The sequence below is a fragment of the Poecile atricapillus genome, chromosome 2 (assembly GCF_030490865.1).
Source record: "Poecile atricapillus isolate bPoeAtr1 chromosome 2, bPoeAtr1.hap1, whole genome shotgun sequence".
Lineage (NCBI taxonomy): Eukaryota > Metazoa > Chordata > Aves > Passeriformes > Paridae > Poecile > Poecile atricapillus.
In genome coordinates, this window is record NC_081250.1 from 133,444,875 (window position 1) to 133,464,875 (window position 20,001).

Sequence of the window (20,001 nt, forward strand, 5' to 3'; positions counted from 1 at the left end):
AAGTGGCCAAAGGGATACTCCATACGATGTCATGCTCAGAATATAAACTAGGGGAAAGCTGGCTAGCTTCTTGGGAACTGGCTGGGTATCAGTCAGCAGGCAGTGAGCAACTGCATTGTGCACCACTTGTTTTGTTTTACTATTATTATTATTATTATTATTATTATTATTATTATTATTATTATTATTATTATTATTATTATTATTTTCCTTTTCTGTCCTATCCAACTGCCTTTACCTCAAACCACCAGTTTTACTTTCCTCCCCGATTCTCTCCCACCCTACTGGGCAGAGGCAGGCAATGAGTAAGCTGCTGTGTAGTGCTTGCTGCCTGCCAGATCAAACCACAATGTGATCTGTGATAAAAAAGGCAGAGGGAGGGAAAAGTGTAGAAAGAAACAGCCCCAAGGACTCAGGGGAGGCAAGCTGTGAACTCAAACATCCCATCCCAGGAGTGCTCACCCACCAGATTACAGTCTCTCTCTCTTGAAGCCAGCTACTTCAGTCTATCCATAGAGCAAAAACCTCATCTTGCTCAACTCCACAAAAGGAACAGAACAAGTCCCATGTGCACAGACTCTGTTCCTATGCTGAAAGGAAACCTTGCAGTCCTCCCACCATCACCAACACAGGATGCCACTGTGGGAAAGCAAGCTCTGCCTGACCATCACCATGCTGGAATCTCTGAGGGAAAGTGCTGCTTTTCAAATGTATTACCATTTGGACTAGAAGTCCTTCAAACAAAAAAGGTGAACTCAATCATTCAAAAACAAGCAATTCAAGTTGTATTAAAAAGCACTGACAACAAAAAGGCTGAAAAGACACAAAACATTGATTTCTCTATATTAGAAACACCACCTTGATCATGAGCACTCAATTTCCTCAGGCTGATCCTTTGCTGATCAGCAAGCACTGAAGGAGCACAATAACCCCAAGGAGCTCATCTAACCTTTAACACTTCACATACTCCGTGCTTCCAGCAACAAAAGATTTATACAAATATTAAGTATCCTTCTGATACTCCCACAATAAGCCTTGGTCAGTAGTACTCCTCTCTATTTTCAGACATGCAGGCCTCAAAAGCTTTAAGGAACCTTCCCCAACTCCCCCAGAAAGTCAGTATGAACAGGAGACAGCTGCCATGCTGACCTACAACAGTGGCACTGGCTTCAGCGACAGATTTCCCACAGCTTTGTAACACATGGAGAGGTTTACCTTTTCTTGGGATCTTTGATGTAGGTGTCTATGAGCAAGCTGTACATCTCTGAGTGAACATTCTCAATGAGAATTTGAAAGCCATAGAAACAACGAGCTTCTGGGATCTGCACCTCCTGACTAAAACGTGCCACCTACCAAAACCAGAAAGCATGGCAATGAGTACAATAAAACAGTCCTGCATGACACTACTCTGAGCTCAACAGGAGAGACAGCTGATCTCTGCTACAGAAACAGGATGGGAGCACTTCAATCCTACTTTGTTCACAGACATGTCAGTAGGATTGCTGTGGTGCAGAGGAAAATAAAGCAAGCTAGCCAGAAGTAAATACATCTAGGAGCTGAAGCATGAGGGCATACGTACACAGAAGAACAGCAAAATAATGCAATACTAATCACTTAGTACTGAATAAAGCCTCAGACTTTTTGTTCAGCATTAAAAATATAAACAGAGTGACATAAGGCATGTTCATGCAATACATGCACATATATACTACATGTTAGAAACATTCAAATATTTGAGATTTAAACTGGGCATCTGCAGACAGACACCACTATTAACCTGTGATGAGATATTCTCCAGCCCAGAACAGATATCAACAGGAAGAATTCCCCACCTGCAACCCTAAAAGATTCTAGGATGCTGCTCATTGAGAACAAAACAGATTTTACCTGAGGAATGCATGGCAGAGCCATGGTCTGTATTCCCTATTTTTCAATTAACTTGAGTACAGGAAAAATATGGGGTTATATTAATTCATTCAGAAATGCACATCCCACAGCCAAGCAGGGGCTGAACTTAAAGGCTGTGTCCTAGAGTGATGTGATTGGGAGCCCTGATGACCACAGATAACCCAACTTAACTCAAACATTCCCAAATGAACAAGCTGCTTGTTCCACTTGACAAAGGTAAGATGGGAAGAAAAAAAATACACCTTTAATAAACCTATGAATTAACATGAAAAAGTCAAAATGGAAAATTAATAAGTTGAAAAGTTAATAAGACAATAACATGACTATTCAAGCCCTCTGTAAGTCTTTCTCACCAGGTTTTCATTTACAATTCCATCGCTGGCTGCAAAAAATGCCAGAACATGAGAGATAAAGTATTTTTCATCTGCTTTCAGCTTGCTCCAGTGAGGAAGGTCCTTTGACAAATCAACCTAATGAAAAGAAAAAAGGAAAACATTATTGTCCTTCTGGATTTGTCATTCTGTAAAAACAGTCAAGTGACTGAGCCAGAGTTTTGGCGTTTGCTTTCAAATCTTTACATGTAGGGAATTTAAATACTTGTGACTGTAAAAGACAACAGAGACACAGCAGTACTGTTGTCTCTCTCTGCAACAGTAACATCATGTACTTGTTTCACAGTTTACACTTTGTAATTTGGAATAAAAATTGGTGTCTACTGAATAAATAAACAAGATTTTGAAAAGCCTTAGTATCTTTTTGTCACAAGTATGAACATGTACTAGTAACCAAAGCTCATTCTGAGACACTTAAACTTTACTTTAAATAAATGTTGATACTCCAAGAAAGCTATACCCAAGCGTGTCAAAAGATGGACTGAGGGGACTTCTGCCTTTGGCAGGTATTCAGCCTCCATGTTGCCAAAGAATGATAGGGAGCAAATGCTGAGCAACTGCTCTTGTCTATCAGACCAAACCCCAGCCAGGAGAGGAAACCACAGCTTTTTTCACATGGGTCTTTTTTGTTTGTTTGTAGGATTTCTGAACCAAAACAGCATTAAAGTAGAGCCAGAGTGAAAAATGAAGAAGACCCACAGATGGTAGGACAGTATAAGAAGGAACCAGTAACACAGTAAAAAGGAAATGCTGGAAAGGCAGGAGTTCAAATACTTTTCCTTTAATGGTTTAAATTAAGATCTGCTGCAACAGGGCAGCAAGCTGCCCAGGCAGGTAATGAAATACCACCTCCACAAACAGCTGCTCCTCACCATCCCATGATGCTTTCTGGTCTATTTAGAGCCTGCCAGTGCTTTCACCTCACTCCTCTGTAGTTGCAGACCACTGCCTACAAATGAGCAAAGGGTGCATAAGCTTTGAGTTGGAACAACCAGCTCCCCTGGCAGGTGATCCCTCCAAAGCAGAGTAGTGTTCAGAGGTCAGCACTGCTGTAAGCATAGCAAGTACTGCTCAGGTCTAGCTAACCAGCAACCTTGGGGAAGAACTTAGAGCTTGCACTGTAACATGGGGAAAGCACCTCACCAGGGCAATCAAGGGTCAGCTAAATGCATTTTTAGCAAGTGTCTCTGGTTAACACTGTCTGTCTGGTACCTAATATTAAGGAACGACATGAAATTTCCCAGAAATCTTACATGGGCAAGGAGCTAGTTGCAGGTTCAGAGACCACAGCATGGTAGGAGCTACCTGACCATGAATCAGAGCAATCTATCATAGGATTTCTCTATAACTAGAGAAGCACCTCAGGTCACAATTCCACCTCATCCTAAACTAAGCAGCTAACACAGTTCTGCTGAATCACCCTGTGGAAACAGCTTGCTTTCCACTGTTCGTGAAGGGAGTTCTGCTTTGGTGCTGGCACCTGATGTTTGATGCAATTAACTCCAACCTTTGCAACACAGGAGCCAACAGCAGAGCTAGGAAAGATGGACCAGGACTCTGGTGGTCTCACTGCCTTTTGCCAGCCCACTGGCCCAGGGCTCACCTCTTCTGCAGTCCAGAAGGAGGCCTGAGCCTGCTTATACATCTTCCATATGTCCGGGTACTGGATGGGGAAGATGACAAACCGGCGGTGATTTTTTCTGAGTAGAGGCTCTTCATCAAGGTCAGAGCCATTCTCAGCAGCACTCGAAGAGCTCTGAAAATAAAGCACAGTTCTGGTTAAAGTTACCACTATTTATTCCTCCTCCTCACACTATCCCAAAGGTGCAGTTTAAAGTTCACCCATGTCACACAGACACTCACCTGGCCCCCTGGGGTACGTGTCCCCTCGCCCTCCATCCGTGCTCCCTGCAGCACTGCCTGTCCGCCCGGCTCTACCCAGCACAGCTCACACCAACCACCCCCTCCCAGCTGTGCCGGCGCCAGGAAGTGCCCCACACCTGTGTGCCACAGATAAAGCCTTTTGCAGCACGGGGGGAAATCTGCTCTGGGAGACATCAGCCACTGTGGTACCACACACGGGGAGACACATGTGAGGCCAAGGCATGGTGCTGCAGCCTGCAACCAGCACAGCTCCACCAGGCTCACTGCCCAGGTACCTACAGTCATTTGCTTTACGTTCAGCCATTAGGACCTGGATGGTCTGCTTTAAGAACACCAAAAGATCACAGCAACTAATCCCAGCTGACAGAGGACAGCCCTGTGCCACAGCAAGTCTCAGCATGGAGGTTTGTGTACACAATCTCTGAGGGCAGCCCACACAACACAGCGGGTCTGGAGGCTCCCCCTTGAGCGCCGATATGAAGCTAACGTGCCTCTTCTCCACAGCTGGCAGGAAAACCTCTGCCTGGAGTCACCCATTTCCACACTGATCCTTCTGTATGGAGTCCCAGAGGACATCTGTGCACAGCTCTTCCTCAGAGAGTTCTAGCCCAGGTGAGCTGGGGACAGCTGATATTTAGGAAACAGGCCAGTGAGAAGTAGCAGAGAGGGCACTCTGAGCAGGGCTTTCACCTCTGGCTGGAGACATCTGCTCCCAGGATCAATCCCTGCAGACATGTCACCAGGCACCTACTAGAAACAACTGCTGTGAAGAGCTGTCAGGATAGCACACTACAAGCTCTGCAGAAGAGCAGGTGACTCACAGTGATCAGACACTCAGCCAGCAGGATGCCTTTCTGGGCTGGTTCCATGATCCCACTGACACTGCTTTAGAGGATAACTAACAAGAGGCAGTTTACAAGGTGTTACATATAATACAGCAGAGAAGAGGAGTGAACACCATTATTTTTACCCTCTGGGAGGTACCAAAGTCCTTTCCCTACCCAGACTGCTTGTAACTACTCACATAATAAAAAGTATTCCTTTATTTCAATTTGGAAAATAATCTCAAACAAATAATGCCATTCACATTTATAAAACAAACAAGCCCCAAACATACATGCACATTGCATAGATGGCATAGATACCCCAGATGCCCAGTGAATACATAGCTGAAGCACATTCTGGCTTACAATTCTACCACTTTATTCTATTTTTAAATATTACTCAATTACATGAGACAGATTTCCCACCATTATCTTGCAGAGTCTCTGCCGAAAGCCATGAAAGACGTTTTTTACTTCCCAGGGCATAGAGATGATTACAATAACTCACTGGAATTGAGAGAATTTGGGGTTGGCAGGTTTGGCATCTTGTCTTAGCACACACCTTCTCAGGGCCTGGCATCCAGCCAATAATTCCATCTTCTTCTGCACCAACTGACATCCTTGAAAATGGAAACACTGCAAGTCTTCCCTATTAGCCCAGCCACTGCTGGCTCATGGACAGCTTGTTGTCCTCCAGGACCCCCAGAACCTTCTCTGCAGAGCTGCTTTCCAGCAGGTCACCCCCACCCTGTAGTGGTCCCCAGGGTTATTCCTCCCCAGGCACAGGAGCTGCATTTGCCTTTGCTGAATTTCAGACAATTTCTCTCCCCATCTTTCCAGCCTTCTGAGGTCCTTCTGAAGGGCTGCAGAGCCCTCTCGTGTATCAGCTGCTCCTTTCAGCTTTGTGCCATCAGTGAACTTGCTGAGGAGGCCTCTGCCCCTTCATCCAAGTCCATGACGGGTAAGTTAAACAATACTGGGCCCAGAATTGAATCCTGGGGGACACAACCAGTGAGAGGCCTGAAACTAGACCTTGTGATGCTGCCCACAATCCTTCAAGCTCTGCCATTTAACCAGTGCTCACTCCACCTCACCATCTACTCATCCAGCTCACACTTCCTGAGCTTGTCTATGAGGGTACCATGGGAGATATTGGAAAAAGCCTGGCTAAAGCCTATGTAGACAAAATTCACTGCTCTCCTTTGTCTATTCAGCCAATTGTTCCACCACAGAAGGTAATCAGATTGGTTAAGCACGAGTCTCCTTTGGTGACTCCATGACGACTAACTCCTGATGACTATCTTGTCTTCCATGTGCATAGAGATGGACTGTAGGATGAGCTGTCCCATCATCTTTCCAGGGATTCAGGTGAGGCTAACTAGCCTGTGGTTTTAAAAAATGTACCAATATTTTGTTAAATAGATGGTTTTGGTTGTTTGGAGTTTTTTTAATTTTAAAAAAGGAAAGGTCAGTCACAGAACTTCCTGCTCCACCTGTATCTCACCTCCCTTATCACCTTCAGGGTGCAGGGAAGTTTTACAGGCAGACAAGCAGCTAGTGGCTACAAGACAATCCTATCTTCTCCAACTCAGTTTCAAGAGTGTTCTGATCACTGCTGAAGCTTCTGTACAATCACCATCTTGTGCTGAAGGAGCATAATGCATTCCCCACCTTGCCTTCCTGGATCCAGGGGCACTGGCAGGAGTGTGAGGGGCAGCAGAAGGTAGAAGTCACTAGGCCAACACTACCTTCAATCTGCACCCCAGATCTTTTTCTTAATGCTATGATGGTGCATAAAACAGTCAACACTCACCATAATGACAAAGGGCACCCAGTTTATAATGTGTACATGCTTCGTTCTGTTCAGACAACATGATCCAAATGCATAAAAGAGCTGAAGCTTGTGGGCACAGGCCAACCCTTGCTCCGGCAGGGTCAACCAGAGCCGACTGCCCAGGGCCCCATCCAGATGAGGCTCCAGTATCCTAAAGGATGGAGACTACACAACCTCTGTAAGCAACCTGTTCCAGCATCTGACCACTTTCAGAAGAAAACAAGTGTTTTCTTACATGTAGTTGCAACTTCTTGTACTTCAATGTGTGGCCAACACCCTTAGTCCCCCCATGAGTCACCACTGAGAAGAGCCTGGCTCTGTCTCCTTTATTCCCTCCACTAGTTATTTTCACACACTCACAGAAATCCCCTGGAGTCTCCTCCAGGCTGAACAGTCCCAGCACTCACAGTCTCTCTTTGTATGACAGATGCTGCAGTCTCTTAATCATTAGCCCTTGGCTGGACACACTCCAGTACATCACATCCCAGTTATTCTGCAACTGCAAGAGACAAGCTCTTCTGGTGATGACAATAAACCAAACGGACAACGAAGACTGCTTAGGGGTACTGACACGCCTTCCATTAATTCCAAATTCAGCAAATTAGGAAATAATTAATGTATATACGCAAATACAAGCATCACCCCACAGCTACAGATGCTGGCCTACATGTACAAGTATCACAGTTACATGCCCTACATCAGCTGTAGCCAGGGAAAAGCTAAATCCCACTGTGATGTGGAACATACACCCAATGGTATGTGTCCATGAACCCTCACACACCCTAGTAAGAGGCTGCACGTGCACCCCACGAGCTCCCAAAGCATTCAGGCCAGCCCTGGGCAGCACAGGCCAGCGGTGAGATTGGAAAGACCATCACCATTCTTGGAAGAGATGGCTTGCATTGCACAGTGTCTGAGGAGCACAACACCTGCTGGTCCCACATGCTTGGGGGATCACAGGACTACCACGCTCTTCACTATGGGTACAGCACTTCACTGTTGAGGGGGAAACGGTAAGGGGCTTCTTACACTTGTATTTAACATGGCACACCTGGTTTTGGATACTTGAGTACCGATGAGCCACAAGGCCGCAGAACACCACGAGGGTTTCCCTGCCATAATGATCCTTTCTCCTCGAACACCTCAGCCTGGCTTATCACCGGGGGGACTCCAGAACGTCTCTCAGACGCCTCCCAGGGGCAGACTGTCCTGGTGCACAGGGCCTGGCAAGCCAGGAACATCACCAACACCCACACCTGCCTCCGGACGAACTCAACCCCGCGGCCCGGCAGGTGCAGAACGCCCGGGGCGGTGGGGGCGGCGCTGCCCAGACCCCGAACAGAGCAGCCCGCGGCCTCCGGTCGGAGGCCCGCATCCCCCGCAGGTGCTGCCGGCGCTCCCCGGGGCCGCGGTGCCCGAGCGGTCCGGCCCTGCCGAGCCCGGGCAAGACAAGGGCGCGGGGGGACGGGCCCGCTCCCTTTCCAGGGCTGTCCGAAGCAGCAGGACTCCGGCCCGGCAGAGAGGCCGCGGGGCCCGGCCGGGCAGGGCTGCGCTGCCGCCGCCGCCGCGCCGCCTCCGGAGCCCCCGGCCGGCCCGGCCCCGCTCCCCGCCCCGCCCGGCCTTACCCGCTCCGGGCCCGCCGCCTCCTGCAGCGCCGCCGGCCCCCGGCGCTCGCCCATGGCCGGCGGGACCGCACCGCGAGGGGCGGCGGCGGAGGAAGGGGGAACGGCCATGGCCAAGGCCGCTCCTCCCCCGGGGAGGCCTCACTAATTGCATAACAGACAGAGCTGCGGCGCTTGGAGGCGCTCGCCGAGGGCCCGTCGGGAAATGTACCATTGATACTTGTTTCTCTCCCTTCTTGCAAACAGAAAGAGCTTCGAAAGATTCCGGTGTTGCCTTCCAAAAAGGTAACTTTCGGTGCTGCTTTAAGTGTATGCCCTTAAGAATTTTGGGTATTTTTTTTTTAAAGGCACCTGGCTGCCACAGTGACTGAGACCTCCCCTGTCTCCATCCCCAAGCGTGCTAAGGGGGAGTCAGGGCAGCTGGGCTCCTCTGGACTGCATCTGTTTCTGCGGCTTTTTTATGCCTTGTGAGAGACGCTCAAGCCTCACCAGGGCAAGGGATAAGAAAAGTTCCGTGGGGAGATCTGTGACTAAGCACAAGAACAGCTCTGGTTTTCTTTCATGGAGTTTTCTGAGGAGCAGAAACACGTACCTGAGCAGTAAGTGACTGAAAAGCACAGCAGGAACACACAAACAGTAAATGAGAAAAGGTGGACTCACATCAACAATATCTGCTGTTACCTGAGTACTGTTACTTCTGAGACATCCTTTAAGTTTTATTTCCCAGAGATACCTATACAAGCTGCTTAATCTTTACGTCCATCAGCTCCACTCATATCAAGCATACGGACTACCAGGGATTCCAGCTTTTTGTCCAGAGCAATTAGAGGATCACTGACTGATACAGAGCAAAGCAAATTGGCCTATTCACAGACAAATTCTATTGGTGTGTGCAATACAGAGTTTGCTGGTGGTTTAAGGAGGAGATGCATGAGTTTCTGGACCAAAACCAACAAACAGCAGACTATTCGTATTAAATTACATTGACTTGCCTACCAGTTGTCTTGGCCCCCAAATCTAACAGTCCTGGCTACTGTTATAGAGTTCCCTAAATAAGGAAATGCCCTGTCCTGACACGGATTAAGATCTACCATAAATTAAGATAATGAGCAATAGAAAATTGTTCAAGTATTTGGAGATAACTTCTTAAACACCTGCACTTATTATGCACTTATTTTTAGCAAATGCCTACTTAAATGGTGCCTAAAGATGCACAAAGAAAAGAATACTGGAAAGGAAATGATTAACCAAATAGCATGTGGCTGTTCTCGCACCTCCACAAAAATCTACCAACTTGTTAGCTTTGTTTTATAAAAATTAAATTTTGTACACAACACTGAAATACAGATAAGCACATACAAATGAAATACAGCATTATGCACAATTTTGCAAGATTTCAGATTACTCTGCTGTACCTACAATGTCCTATTTAGAACAAGCTCCCTGACAGGTGAAGCTGTATTCATCCCTCAGTTCCTCACTGCTGCAGCAGCTGTCCTGCCCTGGCAAATGTAGTCATCACTGCTTTGACCATAATACCTCTTTCTTCCATCCCTCAAAAGGTATTACTTTTTGGGGGACTACTCAGCTGCCTTTTAAAATGGGTTATAAGATTAATTTTGTATATGAAAATGCCATTTCAGATAAATTGACAAATTTTCATTTATAAATTAAAGTTATTAAAGAAATCTGATTTTCAGCTTAGCACTGTTCACTCTCAGAAAATCAATTTGTGAATAATTTCAATAGTCTTTAAGTTTCTTTAAGTCTCCTTGCAGTCTCCTTTCAGAGAAACTTTACCATAGGTTGTGGCAACAATCTCTTTTCCAGTAGGTGTTTATGACTACACTATTCAAGCATACTCATTTGGTTAGCTGCCATTGCCACTGGGCAAAGGGATACTTATGTTTTTCACCATTATGGAAAAGTCCTGAAATGCCTGGAACAACCAACTGCCTCTTGTTATACCAAATAGTCTATTACTATAATAGTAGTTTGTGGTGATAACAGACAAAAAAATATATTTATATTAAGCCACTGACAAAGGGGGAAAATAGTCTCTCACAGGATAGTGTTTCAAGCAAGACATAAAGGTATCCTCTTAGACAGCTCCACAAAAAATCCATTAAAAATATAAAAAAAATTAAAAGCCTTCCATGCCTCTCAATTCAGCAAATCTCAAATAGCTGCAAATGAAAGCCACAAAAGTAATTTCCAACTAGAAAAGGATCCATCAGAGCTCCAGCTGATACCAGAAGTCCTGATGGGCAATGACTGTACTGTGATGGAGGCCACATTTCAGTTGTGAAGCCTGTGCATGTCCTCCCCACAGAGAACATGTGGAAACTTCCAGCACTGTGAGTTCCAGGTAGCCACTGAAGCTTTCACATGACCCATTCACCTACGCATTTTAATGTGTGGACATACATTCTACCTCAGAATAAACTAATGGCATACATGCTGAAATACAGTTAATCTGGACATGCAGAATTTTCTATTTGATTTTAGCAGACCAGTTAGTAAATAGGAAAACTGAAGGTTCAGAAAAAACGTCAAATCCTACAAAGCTTGAAAAGAGGAAGGGAATCAGAACTACTGAGCGAGGTATCCACAGTTTGCCTTACAGAGAGGAAGCCAGAAAAATCCAAAGGTCAGTGAAGCAAAGAGCATGGACACAGAAGCAGCTCAGAATGGCTTTTACAGATGCACACAGATACATGATCCACAGGCTATGGGATCCTATAAAGAGGGAGTTAGGGTACAGCAGTAAGTACAGAAAGGAGAAGGTTGATACAAACTTAGTGAACAATCTTTCACGTGGTGTTGTGGGTGACCAGGAGCTGTGCTCAATTCCAGCTCCTCCTGAGAAGCAACCACACAGGAGGTGGTTGGTGGTGGCTGGGCAACTTATCCCACCTGCACACCAGCTCCCATGGAGAGGTGCAGCCCTGCTCACAACACACTTCTCTTCAGATGCATGGAAGTAAACTTCTGAAAAACAGCAGGTCTGTATGATGTGCACAATTGCATACAAAGATAAACATTGTTTAAGAGTTGAGGAAAACTTCATTTTCTCTGCCTCTCCAAATGCTGCTGTGCAAGGGTATTTGTCTGGATTCACAAGTTTGACACTTTTATCACTGCTTGTTATCCAGTGACCAAATGACTAACTTGAAGGAAAGAAAAATCACTTTCAAACCACACAGGTGGGAAAGACCACTTGACCATTTTTCATTCCTGGAAAATTATCAAAACTAGAGCGAGTGATTTACCTTATGTTGGATCAGCTAGCTAAGCAAAAGAATTAGTCACAGAAATTAGCACTAAAGTATCAGTTTTCCCTAGATTCAGATTAGGACCTACTCTAGTAGTTGGTCATAACATTTTATTAGTAGCTACCTTTATCTCCTCTTTCAGCAATGGTGAATAGCTAAGGATTTAGATTATTAGGAAAGTGTAAACATTACAGAATTTAACTAGTTTCTTCTCTACCACACTTTAAGTGAACTAACAGAAGGGCTTAAGTCAAAGGGAGAGGAGGTGTATGATTTTAATAAACATTTTTCTTATTAAAATCTCGATATAGTTTAAATATACCATACAGAGGAAAAAAAGCTATTTATAAAGCTACATACATATTTCAAGTCAATGACGACAGCATATATCATTCTAAATTCCCTCTCTGCTTATCAGAATGCCTTGTGTGTGTATATATGGTGAGCTACTGTGCTATCTGCATAACTTTTGTCTAGCTATACATTACAGGACTTAAAAAATGTTTGAGCTATATACAGAAATATATATACATATAACATATATTTATATGTTATACATACACATACACTTATATACATATACACACAATACATATATATATATACAGTACTTTACATGTATATATAGCCTTTCATCCAAGGGCCTTGGATACTTCTTAGTACATCAAACCTCACAAAGCTTTGTGAGGAAGGGAGCTTTATTGTACAGACTGGAGCTTTGATGCCTATTCTAAACAATTTCTTTTGTTGCTTACTACTAACTTGACACAGTTGAGGCAGTTTTGGTAGTAGAAATAATCACAGCAGTTTGATAGCCAGGTATAAAGGAGATATTGCTTTGTACCTTTGTAACTTATCTTCCCCTTAGTATAAGAGAACAGCCATACCAGCATGAATTTTCTCTACACTAAAATGCCTCTACCTAGATTTGTGAGGCTGTACTGCTTTTTCTCTTTAAGCATAGTAAAATCTAATATAGTTTTTAACTTAAGATACACTGGAGGTCACAAGAGGAAATCTAGAACAGACTCCAATCCTCATACGTTGAAACTATCCTTTTCTAGGATGATCAACTTAGAGGAAGTATTAGTACCTGCAGAAATAATTCTACATCTATCTGCAGTTTAACTACACAAGCCTGAAACAGTCTGACTTATTCAGAAAACAGGTTTTTCAGCATCAATTTGGCAACTGGTGATCAGAATTTGTGGTATCAACTGTACTCCATACCTTTAGCAACTAAATAAATGATGAAAACAGGCTTTTTGGAAAATCAGATGTAGGTAACTTTTGGTCATCCTAAAACTAGCTGTCAGAAAGGAAAACCCAAATGAGCTCTGGCAAAGGTGAGTTCCACTGGGATTTGGATGGAATATATCTTCACCTCTTCCCAACAAAAGGGAGGGGAAAAAATCATTAACATGGACTAATGTGCTTGGAGAAGCAAAAAATAACATCACCACCACAAAAGCTCTTATCCCTCAATACTTCAGTCTGCTAAGCTTTCATAAATTTATTTTGACAGAAGAAGTAGCTCCTTTCTTCATTAACCAATTTCTAACTCTCAAAAACCTCTCAAGCCTTAGGGAAAAGAAGTCCTGGATTACAGTCAAAGACTGCCCTCCCCAAAAGCAACCAACCACTCTAAAAGTGAACATACAGTAGAACCCACTACAATGAAGTTTGAGAATTTTATTCTAATCTAATTGCCTTGAGATTTTTCAGAACAAGCCACTTTTCCTTCAAACCAATTCTGTTAAAAGGAGGGGTTGCCTGGCCCATTTCTTTCAGGATTCTCTGCTAACTGTAAAATGTGGGCTAAATGTCTTCTGCATATCAATTTTTCAGGTACAAAATTCAGATTTTTAATAAGCAACAATGTTTAGTGTATGCTGTTAGCTAAAGTATAAATGGCTTAATAAATAAAAACTATTGTTTCTTCAGTATGACTTGGTATTTTGTCTGTAATTTCTTTATTAAAAAACTGTAACAAGATACTTAAAAAAAGGCTAGATACAAAAGAAGTTAAGCAGCTCACGAACATTAAAGTTTTCCAAAAAATGTATCTTCAATAATCATGATCTTATAAACATTTTACAGTTACCAGAAAGTGCCCAGGCTGAGTTTACATAGTTAGATAATGTAGTACAAGTGTTGGGTTAGAACTGGTAGTGGAACAATCTCCTGACTGTCTGTTCACTGTAACAAGGATACAAAAATGTTGATTGTGAACTATGAAATACTGTGCATTGGCCTCATCAAATATGTACAGGGAAAAAAAAACACTAAAGGTACAGATTACATGCAAAATATTAGTGATGGTATCTGATGTGCCAGAGTTCAATGCAATAGAACAAAAATTGCAATGGAAGTGGTTTCATAAGTGAACAATCCCTACTCCGGGATCTGAGCTGTCAGGAACTTTTTACAAGTTCAATATACATGATACACAACTGCAGCCAACCACAAATTAAACACCATTAAAAAAAAAGTTAAAAACACAGAACATACTTAATTTTTTATTTCGAAATTCCCTACTCCCTCTATACAAGAACCTTTGCTGAAACACTTTCCACAAAGGCAGCAGTGAATTTTCAGAACATTTTACATATTTTCCCTCAGCAAAAAGATAAATCACAGTGTAAATTATATTGTTCTGCTGTCATCTTTGGCTGGGGTTAGGCAAAGGAGTTATTGACTAGCAAACTGCTGCAACCACATATTGCTAGTGCTCCTTACGCCTTTATATTACAAATTTAGTACAGGAATGTTTGCATTTAAATCTTTGAAGTACCACCAGGGGTATGACAGCATTAACTTTCATAAACTTTTATAGACAAATGGAAAAATCTACAAAACTTAGCTAGTAATATTACACAGCAATACACACTTTTTATACTCTACACAAAACCAAAATTCTTGGTCTTAATGGCGAGTAACAATTTTTGTTTCAAAATCTGCTTAGAGGAATAGAGTGGGACATAAAGGCGAGAAATGCAAGTGTTTGCTGTTGGAAGATGTTGGTCATCTGGTGGCCTTATTGTGATGGATGGCATAGGCTGGAATCCCTCCTCACTGGCAGGCAATGATGGACTTGAGGTCCAAAAGTAAACCTGAAAAAAGAAGACAGCATTTAAAATCATGGTTTACTAGGCTGAGATTCATACTGCCTACAAACTGTAGGGGTGTAAAAATTGTGTAGGGATAGGTTAAAAAAGAACTGCACAGCCACAGCAAGTTTGATCATACTATGTTCTCTTCAATATGCCAAACTAAACTCCACAATCATGCTACTTGCTTCTGTAGTAGCTTCCTTCCCTTCCTCAACTGCTCATTCATAAAACTGGTAAAAGCAGTACTCAAAATTTTCCTGTATCAACAAATCCTCAGTAAATGACATGTTTCCAAATCCATCTGGGAAAGTGGTGATTGCCATCAATAAAAATTGAGTCAGGAATCTCTCACAAACCAGTTAGAGACTACAGAATGTAGTACTGGTACAGACAAAAGGAAGCAACAGAGAGTATTTGGTTTATTATCTCAAGGGTGAAATACTGAGACACCACCAAGGTGAAAATGTGCTCTGGGGTTTCCACTTTTCAGAGTACTCTTTGTTTCCTTTTAGTAGGCTGTAAGGGAGAGAGAGTACTCAAAGACTAGGAAGTTAAAAACAGTTTTAAGAAGTGTACAACAAATACAATTTACAGGAAAATTTTTAAAAATAAAATCCCCTGAACAGTATCTTATTCTTTCATGCTTCTCATTAGTTACTCCTAAAGGGCTTTAAGAAGGATATGGTATATTACTGACATCTTACAGAGAGGACACACATATTGGCCTCAGGATACACAGAAGTCAGGTGAGTAGATGATCCATGAAGAGAACTCAACCTCAGAACCCTAACAGCCCACAACACAGTTGAGTAACCACAATTAGTCACCTTAAGAGCAGCTGTGCAGAGTGGAACTGTGCTTCTGTAAGAGACCTACTGAACAGGGGGAAGGACACACCACGCTTACTTTGAGCTACAAGAAGGTCTAGGATTCACACCTGTTGTTTCCAGAACCAACAGTCTTACCCAAGCCTACTACCCTGCTCTGCTACCTTGACTCTTCACTAAGTCTCTGCAGGTAGAAACCATTAAGAACAGTTATGCCAATTCCTCTGCATGTTTCCAATGGGAATGGACAACTTACCAGATCTTGTCTTTCCGTCATACTCATCTTCTCAACTATGGACCAAAACCAACGTTTGAATTGCAAAAGCTTCTCAGCATTTTCTCCTGTGTGAAATAAAAAGGTATACAATTCAGCTTCTACACCAGACAGTAACATTAAGAGACCAGTTTTATGTGTGTTGCAAGCTGGATCTCAGCTACAATCGCATTCATAAAGTCCTGATATTGGAGACTAGTAATTTCAAAACTAATAGTTTTGAACGTAAGGCCAACACTAACATAACTCAGTCCCTCTCCCACTCCTTCCTCCTTATCAAAAAGCCCAACTGCAACTAAATGCAGTTTAAAAATTATGTAAGAAATATTAGACTTGTATCTGTCACATTTACAGTTCTAAAGAATTTTCACAAGAAAGATATGGTACCAGTAATGCAATCCATGTATTTAACATCTAGTGACAGCAAAGTGGGAAAACACGCTTTCTCCACCCTCCCTTAACTGAAGGTAAACATTTTCTAAGAAATGTCAAAAAATATCCCTAGTAATTACTTTATTACAGTTTTCACTGGCTTATTAACTAATACCAGACTTAAAGAGATAGTTCAAGTTTAATGCTGGTAACTACTACACACAGAAAATCAGTGTTAAGTTATACCTGCAACTCTGTTTATGATGAAGTTATTTCATACCTGATTCATCATTGAAAGAGGTAAAGCTGATCAGCATTTGCACATTCACTTCACCACAGCCATTTACCAGAAGTCTGAAATCTTCTGCTGTCAAATCTTCTAATGAATTCTTTGGAAGTACATCCAGGAGCCCCTTCCTCATTGCCTTAAGTGAAAACCACAAAATGCACATTGTAACTCTGTAACTTTTAAGACTGACTTTAAACGCATTACTGAAAAGTTTCATGTGAAATCTCCTTTAACTCAAGATTCAGTATTCTCTAAGCTGTTCTTTTAAAGCTTTATTATCTGAGATACAAATCTTCTGAAACAAAGAACTGCACCAACTTTTAAACCACACCTACTAGAGCAAAAGAAAGCAGTAATGGTTTGAGCTAGTATTTCAGCAGAAGCAGAAGCATATGCACTCTTTCAATGCTAGAATGTTCAGGTATTTTGCTAAGCTGTGCTGAATCAATCTGATAAGAATTAAAAAAAAAAAAAAAACAACACATCTTCCATGTTAGTTTTACTTTGCTTCCTCAGACACATGTCAACTCTGTTTCAAAAGTATTACACACACACACACAGACACATACATGCACACACACATATGTTCTATATAAGTAAGTAATATCCTGAAAAGATAGAAATTCCATATTCAAAATGGAATATTATGAATCTATTTACTTTAGAAAATTCCAAAATTAATACAAGTGTAAGGGTTTTCAACTTCTAAAATAAACAAGAGTCAAACTATTCATATATGCAGACACAGAGATCAAGTATCCTAATTTCAGGAACATGTTCTTTCTGTCAGAATTTGGACCTCAGCTACAGAGAGGTTATCTGGCAGTCTGCTCCCCTATCTCAGTTGTGCAGCAGGAAACCACAATGAGCACAAGCAACAAAATTTGGATGTAGCAAAATATGCCAGACCGGCCTTCATTAACTGCCTACAGAAATATATTATTCAAAAAGTGTTATTTGACAAGGGCTTTAAAAAAGCAAATAATTTTTAATACGGTTTTCTTGTCAATTTTTATATTTCTTGCCAGGTAGTAGAAATTATTTTATAAATTATTTTTCCTTAGAACAAGGATGCAAACAAATTAAAGGTAATAAATTATTAGAACAAATTAGCTGCCAAATACAAAGCCAAAGTTCCAAATGGATTTGTGCCATCTGAGCTCAAGGAATGAACATATATATTTAACCAATGAGACCCACTATAAAAGACATTATCTTTCATCCTATAAAATAAATTACTCAAAGTACTCAATATTCACAGTACTACATAAACAGCTATACAATTACAAAAAAAAAATTAAATACTTTTAATCAAGCTGTCAAGACTAAAGAAACCTGATTAGCAACACCACAATGAGGAGAACCATTAACTGACTGAAATATTACTGATTTTTTTTTTTTCTTCTTTTTAAAAATACTCCACTAAAGACTTACATGTAGAGGCTGCTCTGCTACTACCAGCATTCGGTGTTCTGCATATTTCCGGACATACTCATATACATTCTGAGGAGTGACTGGTATATTTACACCGTTGGAAATAAGTTCAACCTACGGCAAAGAAATAAGAACATTTAAAAAGGGGAAGAAGAAAAGAGATATAAAGGAAATGAAATTATTACAACCACCACAATATGCTGCAGAGTGATTTATTGCTTAATATACCTCCAAAGCCAAGCAAAATTTATTATTATAGGTTAAAGATTCCCTAGGATTGACTACAGTTGTCAGGGTCTATGTTAGGCTATATATCATCTTCAAAGAAAAAAAAATCCTGGCTTCAATGTCTAAGAACACTGCACTGAATCCAAGAAGGGTAAAATGTTTTATCTGCCACCTGAGAAGAGCATGGATTATGTGCACACTACAACCTGCATCAGGTCTCTAACTGAAACTAGAGAGCCACAGATTTAGCTGTTCTTACCTGCCCTCCGCCCTCCTCTTTACACAGGTCTATTGCAAAGGCTAAATCCATTGCTGCAAACACTGCATCAGCATCTGTACTCTGGGAAGCGAGGATAAGTTGCCGAAGGCTTTCATACATAACTGGATCAAAAAAAGCGAAGTCGTGCCAATTCACCTATAAAAAAAGGAAGTTTGAAACATAATGAAGTGTTTAAGAATGTATTCAAAATTATGTGATCTGTACCAGATCTATGCACTAGCAACAGAGGATACAAACACAGAAATAAATGCAGATAAGCTCCTACTTTCAGTCTGCTTTAGAAGGTACATTAGAATACTGGAAGGAATACAAATTCAACAAGAAAAACCTCAAGAGAGAAGAATTAGAAGGCAATCACTCTTGGAAGACACCGGGAATATTTAAAGGTCATTTCTGCCATTAACTCTTTTTCATTAAATATTATACTATGTTGGATAACTGATTATGTGATCAAAACTGAATTTAAGGAGAGACCAGCAGTAACAAACCTTGGTTTAAGTTTGTACTAATGCATCAAAAGTGCTGTACATTACTAGTTTTTATGGGGCTGGGGTAGCAGTTTTAGTCAAAAGTTTAGGTAATTATTGCTCTGAATTAAATTATACATACATCTGAGACAAAATTTTATTTACAAATTAATTCCATGAGCTCTCTCAAATATCCAGAAAAATGTTTTTCTTTAAGCTATTGTCTAGCACTGTCTAACATTATCATTTATGAGTTTCAGGAAGAAAAAAAGCAGAGACAGTATGTAGTTTCTGAAGAGAGTTGAATGCTAACCTATTAGAAATCATTACATCTTAGTCAAATACCTGACTTCTAGTACATCTACTCTGTTCAAAACTTAGGAAATGAAAAAATTAACAGTCCTCAAATTAAAGAACTCCATACAGTTCCAGTATCAACTCAGCTAGTTAATGCATATGTGGTTAGGGGGAAAAAACCCGTTTTATAGATGAGGTTTTAAGTAATTACAGGAAATTAAAATTTTTATGTTCAACTTACCTTTCTGCCAAGCAGAACTTTGATTACATGTCTATTTAACGTGATGGGACATAGTTCATTCTGCAACAAGCACAATCCTAGGATTCTGAAAAAAATGTTTGGAGTTTGTTTTGGTACAGCAGAAATTACACTAGAGTTCTTTCAGCAAATTCACATTTAAGAGTTCAAATATTCTAAGAATTAAGCTGGAGCTCGCTTTCCAAATTTATCAGTAACAAATGAAAATCATGGACATACATAATTTTAGAAAATAAGGATAAAAAATGAAAATTTAACAGGACAAGAAACCTCAAGTTGACATACACAAATTCCCCACTATTTAGCCTCAGTGTGAGGAATAGAGACCATTAAAAAAATGATGTTTTTTCCAGCTTGAATCATCGGTACTCTCTCTGGTGTTGTGTATGACTGTCTTTCGCATTTTTTTCAGATTAAAAAGT

At 41.4% G+C, this 20,001-nt stretch overlaps 2 protein-coding genes across 16 annotated transcripts in view; both read right to left on the bottom strand.

Annotated features, from left to right (window-relative positions):
• RRM2B (ribonucleotide reductase regulatory TP53 inducible subunit M2B) overlaps positions 1-8,766 on the bottom strand; it is a 98,861-nt gene extending 90,095 nt beyond the window's left edge. The window contains exons 1-5 of one of the 6 annotated variants that reach the window (XM_058830525.1): positions 5,006-5,068; positions 4,875-4,931; positions 3,904-4,056; positions 2,262-2,378; positions 1,216-1,349 (exon numbers count right to left, since the gene is read on the bottom strand). In XM_058830525.1, the coding sequence (XP_058686508.1) occupies positions 1,216-1,349; positions 2,262-2,378; positions 3,904-4,056; positions 4,875-4,931; positions 5,006-5,053 (509 nt within the window). In that variant the 5' untranslated portion in view covers positions 5,054-5,068. Of the gene's footprint in view, positions 1-1,215; positions 1,350-2,261; positions 2,379-3,903; positions 4,057-4,163; positions 4,842-4,874; positions 4,932-5,005; positions 5,069-8,467 lie in introns of those variants that run through there. The other 5 variants (XR_009276756.1, XM_058830526.1, XM_058830523.1 and 2 more) reach the window with 5 other exon arrangements.
• A 4,471-nt stretch (positions 8,767-13,237) lies between these two features.
• UBR5 (ubiquitin protein ligase E3 component n-recognin 5) overlaps positions 13,238-20,001 on the bottom strand; it is an 86,687-nt gene continuing 79,923 nt past the window's right edge. For all 10 annotated transcript variants that reach the window (XM_058830658.1, XM_058830657.1, XM_058830653.1 and 7 more), the window contains 6 exons: positions 19,562-19,646; positions 18,536-18,691; positions 18,049-18,162; positions 16,606-16,750; positions 15,936-16,021; positions 13,238-14,852 (listed from right to left, as the gene is read on the bottom strand). In XM_058830658.1, the coding sequence (XP_058686641.1) occupies positions 14,640-14,852; positions 15,936-16,021; positions 16,606-16,750; positions 18,049-18,162; positions 18,536-18,691; positions 19,562-19,646 (799 nt within the window). In that variant the 3' untranslated portion in view covers positions 13,238-14,639. The remainder of the gene's footprint in view (positions 14,853-15,935; positions 16,022-16,605; positions 16,751-18,048; positions 18,163-18,535; positions 18,692-19,561; positions 19,647-20,001) is intronic.